At 51.8% G+C, this 12946-nt stretch overlaps 1 protein-coding gene across 8 annotated transcripts in view; it reads right to left on the reverse strand.

Annotated features, from left to right (window-relative positions):
* Positions 1–12946, reverse strand: part of TNS1 (tensin 1) — a 208245-nt gene that overhangs the window by 176783 nt on the left and 18516 nt on the right. For all 8 annotated transcript variants that reach the window (XM_020879371.2, XM_070458624.1, XM_020879370.2 and 5 more), the window contains exon 3: positions 5295–5332. In XM_020879371.2, the coding sequence (XP_020735030.2) occupies positions 5295–5332 (38 nt within the window). The remainder of the gene's footprint in view (positions 1–5294; positions 5333–12946) is intronic.

A 12946-nucleotide genomic window follows, 5' to 3' on the forward strand; every position in this document is an offset into this window, starting at 1 on the left:
GTAGATACAGGTGATTAGATGTTCATAGCAGGTCTGTTCATTACAGTTCCAAATTGGAAATAACCCAAAAGGCAATACACACTGGAATGGATAAATAAATTGTGGTTTATTCACCTACTGGAATACAACATAGCAATAAAAAAAGAATGAACCACCACAACTCACTAGAACACAAATGAGCCTCCCGGACATAATGCTGAATGAAATAAGCCAGACACAAAAGTAAACATACTGCATAATTCAATTTATATGAAGTTCATATACAGGCAAAACTAATCTCTGAGGTTATAAGTAAGACTAGCAATTGCCTTTGGGGGATATTGATTGGAGGGGAGCACAAGGACTGCTTCTGGGGTGCTAGAAATGTTCTAGCTCTTGATCTGGTTCATAAATATGTACAAATTTATCAGTTGATGATATTTGAGTTGTATCCCAACTAGAAAATGTAAATGACTAGATTTATTATTTGGAGCATCTTTTTTCTCTCTTTCTGTCTTCTGTTGGCTGCACCATGCAGCTTGCAGGATCTTAGTTCCCAATCAGATTATCAAACCCAGGCCCATCGCCATGAAAACACCAAGTCCTAACCACTGGACCACCAGGGAATTCTTTATTTGGAGCATCTTTGTGTCAAGCTGTAGGAGAGCATTTTGAAGGGGTTTTAAAATGGTTTTTCTGCTCCTTCTTTTATGCTCTCATCCACCCCCTCAGCCTCTCCCTACTTAGGAACTTCTTGTTTCTCAACATTCCTTTATTCCACTCCTTTATTTCTTCATGGAACCTCTACTACCAGACAGACACTATTCTAGAAGTTAAGGGCGCAACATATCTCTCAACAGTTCTAAGTGCAATAAACAGCTCAATCTACTCTGAGCTGAGCACTAAAACCCCTCTACCAGCATTTCCTCTCAAGCAGCTCCAAGTGGCAAAGAATGGGGCACAGAATATCCGGGCTCTTTTCTATTTTTGCCTATGGTTCCAAGAAAGGAGAAGATGCCTACTATGTGCCAATGGGAACTTAATCCTCTATAACCCAACTGACACAGCTGGAAGGCAGCAGAAGTAGAGTTCAAATCCACGTAAGTCTAATTCCTATGTCCTGCCCTTCCCACCACTCTTGAGACCTTCCAAAAGCCAGATCAGTTTTCCTCTCTTCCTGGAAATCTGCGGAAGTCAGGCTCCAAATGGTCTCAATGGATCTTGTCTCCAAGGCCCTTCCCACACTCAATGGGACTAAAGTGGTAGTTGCTCAGTTGTATCCGACTCTTTGTGATCCCAAGGACTATAGCCCACCAGGTTCCTCTGTCCATGGCATTCTCCAGGCAAGAACACTGGAGCAGTTAGCCATTCCCTTTTCTAGGGGATCTTCTCAACACAAGGATCAAACCCCAGTCTCCTGCATTGCAGTTGGATTCTTTATCGTCTGAGCCAGCAGCGAAGTTCCTCTCAATGCGATTGAGTTGTGTTAGTGAACAGCATATTGCAGAAACAGTGTTCGTCTTCCAAGGCAAGGATATAAAAGACTCGGGGCTTCTGCCTTGCGTTCTTGATTCACCCACTCTGAGGCAGCTACCACCATGTTGGAAGCATACTCAAGCAGTCCTACAGAGATGTCTGTGTGGCAAAAAACTGAGATCTCCTGCCAAAAGCCTGCCCCAACTTGTTAGCCATAAGAGTAAACCATCCTGGAACAGATCCTCCAGTCCATTCCATCAGGCCTTCAGACAACGATAGCCCCAGCTGACATCTTGACTGCCACCCCAGGAGAGATCCCAGGCTAGAACCAAATCCCACCAAGCCACCCCCAAATTTCTGACTCATAGAAACTGTGTGTTGGCTGCTTTTAAGCTACTAAATTTGAGGGTAACTTGTTACATTGTATTGTGACTATAAATAACAGGGCACCTCTCAGAGTCCTGGGTTCATGCTGCAGGAACAGCCTGGGCGAAAGAATGTTTAGGCATCCAGAGCCAGCCACTTACTAGAGGGGTGGCCAGACTGAGCTGAATTTGAGAGGACAGAGGAGGATCGACGTCAGCAAGAATTCCCCGGTGCGTGGGAAAGGAACTGTGAAACAAGAGACCAAACAAAGCAGACATCCCGCACCCTCTTCGCTGGAAGTTTCTCATACACTTCATCTATCTCAGTAAATGGAACCACGTGCACCCAGTGACTCCGGCCAAAAACCTGGGAGTCATCCCATTCTGCCTCTCACACCCAACATCTCCTCTACCGGCCAGGCTCTGGGCTCTGGCCCACCATGCATCCCAGGGCTGGTCCCTTCTCACCGTCTTTCCTGCAAGCACCAGGGACTACACTGCCAGCCACTCTCACTTGGGCAACGTCAGCCGCCTCTTGGCCCATCTCCCTGCTCCTGCCCTTTTGCCCGCTCAAGGTGAGAATAGGCTTCTCCAAGAGAAGTGTGGCTTATGTCTTTCCTGCTCAAAACCCTCTCCAGCGCTCTCTACTCTACACAGCCCTCTTTGAAGTGTGACAAGCTCAGCTCACCTCTGGAACTTTGTACTGGCTCTTTCCATCTCTCAAATCATCATGTAGCATCATTTGGGTCTCATCTCACACAACGCTCCCTTGGAGGAGCTTCCCTGGGCCACTCAGCCTAATCATCCTCTAACCTCCGCTCTAGCTCATTTCCTTCATAACTTGGTTGCCTATTTATCATCTGTCACCCACGTTCGAGTGTCAGTCCCATGAGGGCAAAGGCTTTCTTGGTCTTGTTCACCTACAGCAGTGTCTGGCACATGGAAAGAGCTCAAAACACACTGATTTAATGAATCCTGTCTAGAGGCAGGGGAATGGATAAGAGGACCTCCAAGTTGATCTGGTTATAAAAGCTGGAGTAACAGAGCTCTGCTGTGTGTTCTGGGGCTCACATCACCCTTTCCCAGCAAAAGGAAACAGCAGGGCGGTAGTAAGAACTGTGGTTTTAGGGGAGAGGCTTGCCAGCTGGGTGGAGCTCACAGCACCGGTGGGTCCCATTTCCTACAGAGGAAAATCCTACAAAAAGGCCCATCTGTCCGGCCGCCCGGCTGCTGCCCTGGCAGTCCACCTCTCCCCTCCGCGTTGGCCTCTTTGGCTGGGCAGAGCAAGGCTGCTGCAGCCTGGTATATTCTGACTCCCAGCATACATGAGAAGTGCCAAGCAGACTGAGCACCACCCCCCAGAAGTCATCTTTGTCATCCCTCTGCCTCCACACAGGAGGCAGCCGCACAACAAGCCGCACAACATCTTCTATCGCACTTCTCAGCCTCTCCAGAACACTGCCCCACCACCCCCCAGCCACCACCATTAGCCGACTCAGACCCTTCACTGTGCATTCATCCCCTTCTCTCTGACTGCATCCGCGACAGCAAGAGAGAGACGGCAAAGGGGGAGGGGCAGCTAAGGACCAAGGAATGTCTGCCCATAGGCAAGGAGGGGACGTTTAGAAGGAAGTACAAGGGTCCAGGGACAGAGGTGGGTGAGGCTTTATACTGAGAGACCTTGGGAAACTCATCCAACCTTTGGGTGCCTCAGTTTCCTTATTTGTAAAACCAAAGGATCTTTCAGCCTGTTGTTTATCCTCTGATAGAATCCAAAGAATAGAATTGATAATTCATTGAAGTGCTTTCTAAGGCCTATAGCACTGTAAATGTCCACTGTCATTGAGAGAAACAAGTGCAGGAAGGAGGGGGCATATTGGGGAGGAGCTAGAACACCAGAAAGTTCTGGGATTAAGAGTGGAAAAACTCTGCTCTGAATGAAGAGAACAAGGAAGGGGATGGAAGGAAAAGCAGAAACTCACTCCCCAACTGGAGAAGAAAAGGCTGAGGGGGTCAGAAAAGCAGAAGACAACAGAAGAGGCAGAAACCATCCAGATGGCAAGGACAAGCCAGGCCTTTGACACTTGTGCTGGGAGAGCCCCCAGCCTGGAGTTTCCAGATGAGGAGGACACAGCCCTCAGCAAGGCCTGAGCAAAGACACTCAGGAGGAAGTGGGTCCCCTCTAAGACCTGCTGGGTCCACAAGGTCTACAAGTGCCACCTTTCTACAAGGTAACCCTTGGCCCTCAGAGCTACCGACTGATAATCATCAATTACCTGCTATGTTTTGAGCAGCTGTTGTGTCTCAGGAACTGCACTGGGCCTCGCACATATTATCCCATCTCGTCCTCGTAATAGACTTTTCTTATTCCCACATCCTCAAGAATGAAACAGAGGCTCAGAGAAGTTTACCCAGCTAATAAGAAGCAGAGCAGAAGATGCTCTGCTGGGTTTCCACTGCTCAAAGTTCCTTTTTGAAGCATCCTTCCTCCTCTTTCCATTCCCTGAACTCCTTCCTGAAAGATCGAGGGTGAATGGCAAAGGGGGCAGTTAGAGGGCAGGGAAGATATTAACAATACTGGAGGAAGGCAGGCAGACTGGACTGCCTATGAAAGTTAAGGCAGGGCATTTCCAGCTCCAGAAAGCTGAGCGCATCTGACAGAACAATTTCCTTCCCAAGTAATCCATCATAATCCAACCTGGTGTTACCCCCACCCCCATAACTCCAAAAGGCTGCCACTGGTGATCCATCACTCTTCTGCCAGGGCCTGAGAGGATACAGCCAACCCAGGGATCAGCCAGCTCGGCCAATCAGGACCCAGCAAACCCTCTGGTCTTCCTGCCTCTGGTTTTCCTCTCCCTCAAGACCAGCCAGGAAACACTGATGAGGAAACCGAGGATGAGACCCGGCCAATAAAGAGCAGGATGGTCGCTGAAGAGGTTCCAGGCCCAGAGGTCGCGACACTGAGTTCTGACCTTTTTCCACCGCACCCCTCCACCCCCTACCTATCCCATGCTCCTGCCTTCGGGGTCCTGTGGCTGTGACCCCCATCCCGCCAAATCCGGCCGGCTAGAGCTCCGCGCGCGGCCCACGGCGTAATTGTAAAGCATCCCTCTGCCCCTCCATACCCCCACCCCCTGGAGAACTAAGGGGAAATACCTTCAAAGGCCCTGCCCTCAGAGCTCGGTCTCCGTCAGCCACCCGCAGCAGCCGCCGAGCCTGCGCACCGCGCCCCCATCCCCCGCTCGCAGCCCCCCCCCCCCCCCCCCCCCCCCCCCGCGCGCCCCAGTCCTCGCCTTCACCTTGACCTGAGTCCGCTCCGGGGCCCAGGAGCTTTGCATAAACAAAGAGAGAAGGAGGGGACGATCGGGGCACCGCCCCCCGGCCCGCCGGAGCCCCCGCTCCAGTCCCGGGACCCCAAGCCCGTCCGGCCCTCCAGTCCCCCGCGGGACCGGGCGGCCCGCAGCCCCTTACCTTGGCCTGGCATTTCCGATGACAGGAGAAGCTGCAGACTGCAAGAGGGCGAGACACAGAAAGAAAGTTTAGCCGCGAGGTATGAAATGGAAACTCCGGCGAAATCTCCTCCCACCCCCGCCCGCAACCCGCGCTCAGGAGGGAAGGAGGGACGGAGGGAAGGAGGGACGGAGAGAGGAGGGGCGGGGGGCTGCTGCGGCTCCCCGGGGCCTGCGGGGCGGGAACGCCCGGGAGGCGCCGAGGCCCCAGTCGCCCAGAGCCCCTCGGGCGGCGCGGGAAGCTAGGAGGAGCAGCGGGAGAGGAGGGGACCCACTCCGTGGCTAGGTCCTGGCCGACCCAGTCTGGACCCAGGCCCCTAGCCAGCCGAGCCGGGAATAAGAGGACCGTCTCCCCTTACACACGAGGCAGCAGGCGGCACCCCAGAACCACATCACTCTCATTCCGGCAAAGAGAGACACACGGACCCAATTCGCCGGTCCAGGAGAGGGCTTGTGCACGCACACATACACATTGACACCCACACACACCAATAACCACTTACACGCGCAGCACACACAGCCAGCCTCACACACCCACTGGCAAGCCACACACAATTTCAGGGGAGACCTTCAGAGTACAGGCTAACACAGACTGTGGACACAAACTCACAAACTTCATGAGAAAACACACATGAGTTGAAACACACACACACACACACACATGCGCGCGGGCGCGCGCGCACACACACACACACACACAGGACTTGCTCTGCCCTCCCACTACCAGAAGTTGGAATCAAATTTCCTGTGGGGTTCCCTCAGCCTGGAATGTCCCAGCCCTGCCCGCCCTACCCCCAGGGCCCTCCACCCAGGATTTGGTAGTCCCCTCCCACCAGGTCCCAGAGACGGGGTGAGGGGTCTCCTGAGCTGAGCTGCGGCACGCACTTAGGCCTGCAAAGGCAGGTGGGCTATGGACCGTGACCCCAGAGCCTCACAGCCCTGGCCTCGGTCAGCTGCCTTTCCTCCTGGATCTACAGTTCTGTTGTTGTTGTTGTTTAGTCACTAAGTCGCATCTGACTCTTTGCAACCTCATGGACTGCAGCCTGCCAGGCTCCTCTATCCATGAAATTTCCTAGGCAAGAACACTGGAATGGGTTGCCATTTCCTTCTCCAGGGTATCTTCCCGATCCAGGGATCAAACCCAGGTCTCCTGTATTGGCAGGCGGATTCTTCACCGCTGAGCCTCCAAAGAAGCCCGAATAGTTACCCACCCATTTCCAACCTCAAGCCAAACAGATCCCCAGCCAAGTGCAGAGGGGAGACCGAGGCACACAGGAAGGCCCAGAGCTGTCAGTAAAGCCTCCATGGCTCCCCACATGAAAGCTTCTGGTTTGTCTGCGGTGGTAGGGGTTGGGGGTGGAAGCTGGAGGACACGGGGCGGAGTCTGCGATGTGACCTTGGCCGGACCTTGTTCTCCCAGAACCCAGTTCTGGCCACAGCTCAGGCCTGTGGCTCAGCCAGTGCTGAGTAAAGCTTTCCTGACCCCACCAGTCACACAGTCCAGCTCGGGGACTTCTCCACCCCCGGCCACCCAAGTCAAGTCACACCCATCCTTCTAGCCTTTCCGCTTCTCTCTCAGTGTCCCACCCTCACCACCTCAGGTGGCAACTCCCTCCAGAGGGTGAGTCCACTCTGACACCAGAGTGACCTCTCACTCCCATCCCCGGGCCTCCTTTTCTGGCCTTGGAATGTGGAATTGAGAAGGCCTCAGGCCATGTGGCCTGAGCTTTGAAGGCCCTTCCAGCCAGCCAGGCGCCCACTGGGCCAGTGCCTCCTGACCCAAGGAGCTCTCCTCTTCCTCTGCTAGTCAAATGCCAGGTCTTCAAGAATAATTCAACGGACATGAATTTGAGCAAACTCCAGGAGATAGTGAAGGACAGGGAAGCCTGGCATGCTACAGTCCATGGGATCGCCAAGTCAGATACAACTTAGCGTCTGAGCAACTACAACAAGAACAAGTCCTGGGCCCTCCTCTGGAGGCCTCTGCACACACTGTGCCCTCCTCCTTGAAGGCATCACCGCAGAGTGCACTTCTCCTGACCATCTTGCTTCCTACACTTGTTGGCTCCTTCAAGAAAGGGACCTCCTTGCTCTCTCTGTCTTCCTCTCTGTCTCCCTCTCTCTCTTAAACACACACCTACACACACACACACACACACATATGTGACAAGTGGTGCCTAGTGCAGAGTAGAGGCTTAATAAATGTTTGCTGCATTGACCTGACTGAAGATCTCCCCAGGAATTTATGTGCACCCCCATTTAATAGGGCTTCCCTGGTGACTCACATGGTAAAACGTCTACCTGCAATGCAGGAGACCTGGGTTCGATTCCTGGGTCGGGGAGATCTCCTGGAGAAGGAAATGGCAATCTACTCTAGTATTTATGACTGGGAAATTCCACACAGAGGAGCCTGGCGGGCTACAGTCCATGGGGTCCTGGGTCTACAGTCCAAGAGTCAGATATGACTGAGCAACTAACACACACACACCTATTTAATCACCCCCACCCAACACTTAGTCTTCTCCTGAGCCATAACCCTCCCTACAGCGTCTTATAGTCAATCAAAAAGGCATTCCGTAGGGCTTCCCTCCCCAGGCTTTCCCAGGTGGCTCACTGATAAAGAATCTGCCTGCCTCTGCAGGAGACACAAGAGATGCGGGTTCAATCCCTGGGTTGAGAGGATTCCCCTGGAAAAGGAAATGGCAACCCACTCCAGTATTCTTGCCTGGAGAATCCCATGGACAGAGGAGCCTGGAGGACTGTAGTCCCTGTTGTCACAAAGGGTCAGACAAGACCGAGCGACTGAGCATGAACTCAAGGGCTACCCTGATAGCTCAGCGGTAAAGAATTCGCCTGCCAATGCAGGAGACACAGGTTCAATCCATGATCCGGAAAGACCACACATGCCTCAGGCAACTAAGCCCGTGTGCCACAACTACTGAAGCCCAAATGCCCTAGAGCCTGTGCTCCACAACAAGAGAAGCCACTGCAATGAGAAGCCTGCGCACCGCAACCAAGAATAGCCTCTGATCGCCACAATTAGAGAAAAGCCTGTGCAGCAGTGAAGACCCAGAACAGCCAAAAATAATTAATTAAATTAAAAATTTTAAAGGCATCCATTAGGGTCCACCCCAGGCCTCCCAAGCCCAGTCTACACACTGGGAGCACAGTAAGAGCCAGGCCTCTGTCTTCTTCCAGCATCGGACTTCATACTCCTGACATTCACAGCGTGCATCAAGCTCTTTCCTACCTCAGGGCCTTTGCACTTGCTGTTCTCACTGCCTGGAAGGCTCTCCCTCACCCCAGCTCTCCACTGTTCACCGATCCACATCCGTCTTCTACTTCTAGAATCCACTGAAAGCTATCTCTTCCAAAGAGTCTTTCCATGACCACTCAAATTACAGTAGGCTCCCCATGATTCTTTCTTAGCAGCACCCTGATAAAAATCCTCTTAGCACAGCTTACAATCTGAAGTCTTCTTGGGAAATTCCTGCTTATCTTTATATAGTACATCTCCCCACACTAGACTGATGAGGGCAGGGAACATGTCTGTCTTGTTCAGACTGTATCCCCAGCAGCTAGATCAGTGTGTGTTACAAGCACATGGTGCCAAACAACATCTTTTAGAAAAAGTCCCACCCTCTGGGCAGACCAGCCCCCAGGACACTGACTACATTGTCTTTGTGGGAATGGCACAAAGATGTCCTTCATCCAGGTGGACCCAGCCCTGTACCTGGATGCGTGGCTTGGTGAACGAAGCACAGACCAATTCCAAGACTCTCTTGGGCAGGCGCCATTGGCACTGAGTGGCCTGCATGACTATACAGGACAGCCCTGCCTGTCACACAGTGGGCAGACACTCAGCAAATGCCCTTGAATGGAGGGCAGATGGGGAAATCGTTGGGCAATTGCAGCACAATGTGCTGAGTGCTCCCTACGTGCTGGAATGCAAAGAGCTCGTCCTTGAAAGCTCTACAGTGGGGAGCAAAGAAATACCTCCCCAGCCCCCAGCTCAAAAGACAAAAGCTTGGCAAGTGGAATTCAAGTGGCAGGTTCCAGGCAGCCCCAGCATGGTCAAGCCCCCACAGGTGAATTTTTATGCCTTAAGAAGCACCTGCTCCCAACCCCAAGGAAATCCGCTTGCCCTGAGCCCCCTCCAGGGAAGACTCCTTTACAATCTTGGTCACCTGTCTCCGGTATTCTCCCATAGGGCAGTATTCCTACTCTCTAACTTGCATCCCTCCTGCTGTAATTTGAAATATGCTGATCATCTGGCTTCTCACTTCTCAGATCAATGAGGCGTCCAAATGGGTCATAGAAAGGGAAACTGGGGCAGGCAGCCTCCAAGGTGGCCCCAGTGTGAATAACCTCCCAGTAAGCACATCCTTCTGCAGTCCCGTCACACGATGAACTGGTTTATAGACCAATCGTATTTTATAGAAAAGATAGTGTGTAACTTCTGAGGCTAAGTTATCAGCTTTTGTCTCCTGGATTGCTCACTCGCGGGGAAGCCAGTTACTGTGTCATGGGGACACTCAGGCAGCTCAATGCGGGGGCCATGTGGGGAACAACTGGGCCTCCTGCTGCCAGCCAGCACCAAGTTGACTGGCAGACAACTGAACCACCTTGGAAGTGGATCTTTACTCCCTCAGGCCCTCTGATGACTACAGCCCCACCTATCTTGACAGTAACTTGATGAGACACCCCAAGTCCAAACCACCAAGGTATGTGGCTGAGGCCCCACTCATGAATCCCTGACCCACAGAATCTATGTGAGAGAATAATTTTGTATTTGATGTAAACTGCTAAGATTTGGGGTAATTTGTTACGCAGCTACAGCTAACTAATACAGATACCAGAGCACACGATCCTTCAGAAAGCAAGAGGCCAAAGGCTGATGCTGAGAACTAATACTAGAGGTCATCCTTTGGGTCTTTCCTTGCTCCCTGAGTATCTATATATTCCTCTCTGTAATTCCTTCTTCCCTTTCATTACCTTACCAAGCAGTTAGTCATCCAAAGAGGCTGCTGAGTCTCAACCTTTCTCTTCTACCACTGTACCAGTTCAGACCAATTATCTTTCCCTGGGCCACATCTCCCCACCAGCCTTGTCTCCCTTCAATCCACAGTCACAGTCCATTCCAAGGAACAAACTGATCATATCACACCCCTGCTTAGAACCCTCTGTCCAGCTCAACACACCTATTAGGCCTACGTCTTGCCTCCACCTCCTGCCACTGCCCATAAAGAGATCTGTCCCTGCCACACCAAACTCCACAGACTCTGAGTCTACAGGGCTTATGTCTGGAATAGTGAACTCTTATACATCCTTCAAGGCCCAGTTCAAAATGCTCACCCTGGATAATAAAGCATTCAAAGATGGTCTCTCTCTCCTCTGTGCTCCAAGAATCCTCAACCCACAACAAAACTCTTATCACCTTGGGGTTCTAAGTGTCCCTTTATTATTCGTTCTCCCCCACATTCAACTGTTTTAAGACAGAAAGGCAGGTCCTGTTCAACTCTGTAGCTCTGTGTCCTGCCCCTTCCCCTAGTACTGGGTCTGGCATAGATGAAACTCAGTAAATGTGGAGTAAATTTCAAACTGGAAGGATTTTCTGCAGCCTAAACCCTTGGGACCAGGCTGACATTCTGAAGCAACAGAAAACACACAAGTGAGGTATGGAACTTCACACTTCAGCTCCACCCCCTGCTGGGGAGAAGGCAGGTGGGGACCATAGCCAGTCTTCCTAAGTGCTTCAGGGCAAACACCACCTACATCAAGCCTGGCAAAGGGTGGGAGCACTAAAGGAGTTGATTTATCCTCCCCTAATCCCCCATGGGTCCTGCTTTCTATCTACCCACTTTCCTACCTGGCTGCATGTAGACTGACTCTCAGTTCAGATGCTCGTCATGCACCAGCTCTGTGATCTGGGACAAGTTGCTTAACCACTCTGAGCCTTCATCTCCTCATTTCTAAAATGGGGGTAATAATAGCATCGACCTCACAGAGTTGTTGTGAGAATTAAAGAAGTTAATATACCTGGCCAGCCCAGAGGATGTTCTGTATAAGGGTCAGTTGTACCAGCAGCATCTCCATCACCATTGTGATATTATACAGAAAAACCCTGAGTCAGGAGAACTGGGTTCTAGTCCTGACTGCTATTACAGCTGTGTGACCCAAAGCAAGTCACTCCCATCTCTGAGTCTCAGACTCCTACTCAGAAAATAAGGCAGCCAACTAGCAGCCTGCAGGGCAGATTGGGCCTGGGCCCTGGTCTTCATTAACTGGCTCAGTGTTTAAAATACAAAGGCTTCTCTCAGCTGGAGTGCTGTGCAACAGAGCAACTCTCTCTGGATCCTTGGGGCCTCCATCATGGCCTTCTGTCCACACTCACTTGCCTGATTTACCACCAAAGTCCCCTGCATCTCTGACCCCTGTTCCAGGGAAACGAAGGCAGGAGAACTCCAACCTCCCCCTCTAGCATCCCTCAGATACCCAAGACCTCCCTAGACAACACACATCTCAGGATCAACCCCACATGAGCACACCCACAGAAGGCCAGGGAGCATGCAAGATGAGGATCCCTGGGGAGGGACCCTGTCAAACCAAAGCTCCATGGAGCCCAGGAGCCCCACCTTGGCCAGTGGGTGTCAACACTGTCCCTTCACAAGAGAGCCAGGCCGGTGGGCTGAGATAGAGCCAGAAGCCTCGGAGCAGGGAGGGGTCTGTAGGTCACCTGTGGGGTGGAGCACCCCAACCCCAGCACTTGGCTGACTCCTGCCTCGCTGGGCTGCCTAGACTCTGTCCTGGGGTGGCTTCCTGCCTCTTGGGAACACAGGAAGTCAACATTGTTGGGATCTAAATGGCCTTTTCCTCCTGGCCTCGGGTCGGAAAATGAGCACATAGCCTTGGTGTGCACCTGACCCTGGTGATAAAACGCCTGCATGCCCAGCAGGCCTCTGCTCCTTCCCCAGCTGGCAGAAACCTGCCCAGCTGCCCACCGGGCTTCACAGCTCTTCCCGGCCTTGCTTATTTCTGTGGCCTGGCCTGGAGGTGTGTGATGGTTTATATTAATTGTCGACTTTCAGTAGATTGTGAGTAAAGAACATTACCGGCCATAATGTGGGTGGGCCTCATCCAATCAGTTGAAGGTTTGAAAGGCAGAGACTGATCTTCCCAAGAAAGAAGGAATTCTGCCAGCTTTTAGACTTGAACAGTCACTCTCCCCTGGGTCTCCAACCTGACTATCTGCCCTGAAGATTTTGGACTTGCCAAGTCTCTATAATCATATGAGCCAATCCTTGACAATAAATATCTATCTACATACCTATCCATCCTATTAGTTGTGCTTCTCTGGAAAACCCTAATGCAAGATGACTTGGGGTGGTAGGGGGAGTGGGCATGGTGTGGCTCTGACGCTGAAGCAAGAAGAAACCTTCTAGGTCATCCCATCCAGTGGTTTTTGTTTTTGTAGCCAAACTCTTGATGCAGCTAGACTGTTACATGGAATCTCAATGATGTTGTTTAACTGCTAAATTGTGTCTGTCTCTTTTGAGACCCCAAGGACTGTAGCACGTCAGGTTCCTCTGTCCATGGAAATTTCTCAGGTAAGAA

This window comes from Odocoileus virginianus, chromosome 30, assembly GCF_023699985.2.
Source record: "Odocoileus virginianus isolate 20LAN1187 ecotype Illinois chromosome 30, Ovbor_1.2, whole genome shotgun sequence".
Taxonomy (NCBI): Eukaryota; Metazoa; Chordata; class Mammalia; order Artiodactyla; family Cervidae; genus Odocoileus; species Odocoileus virginianus.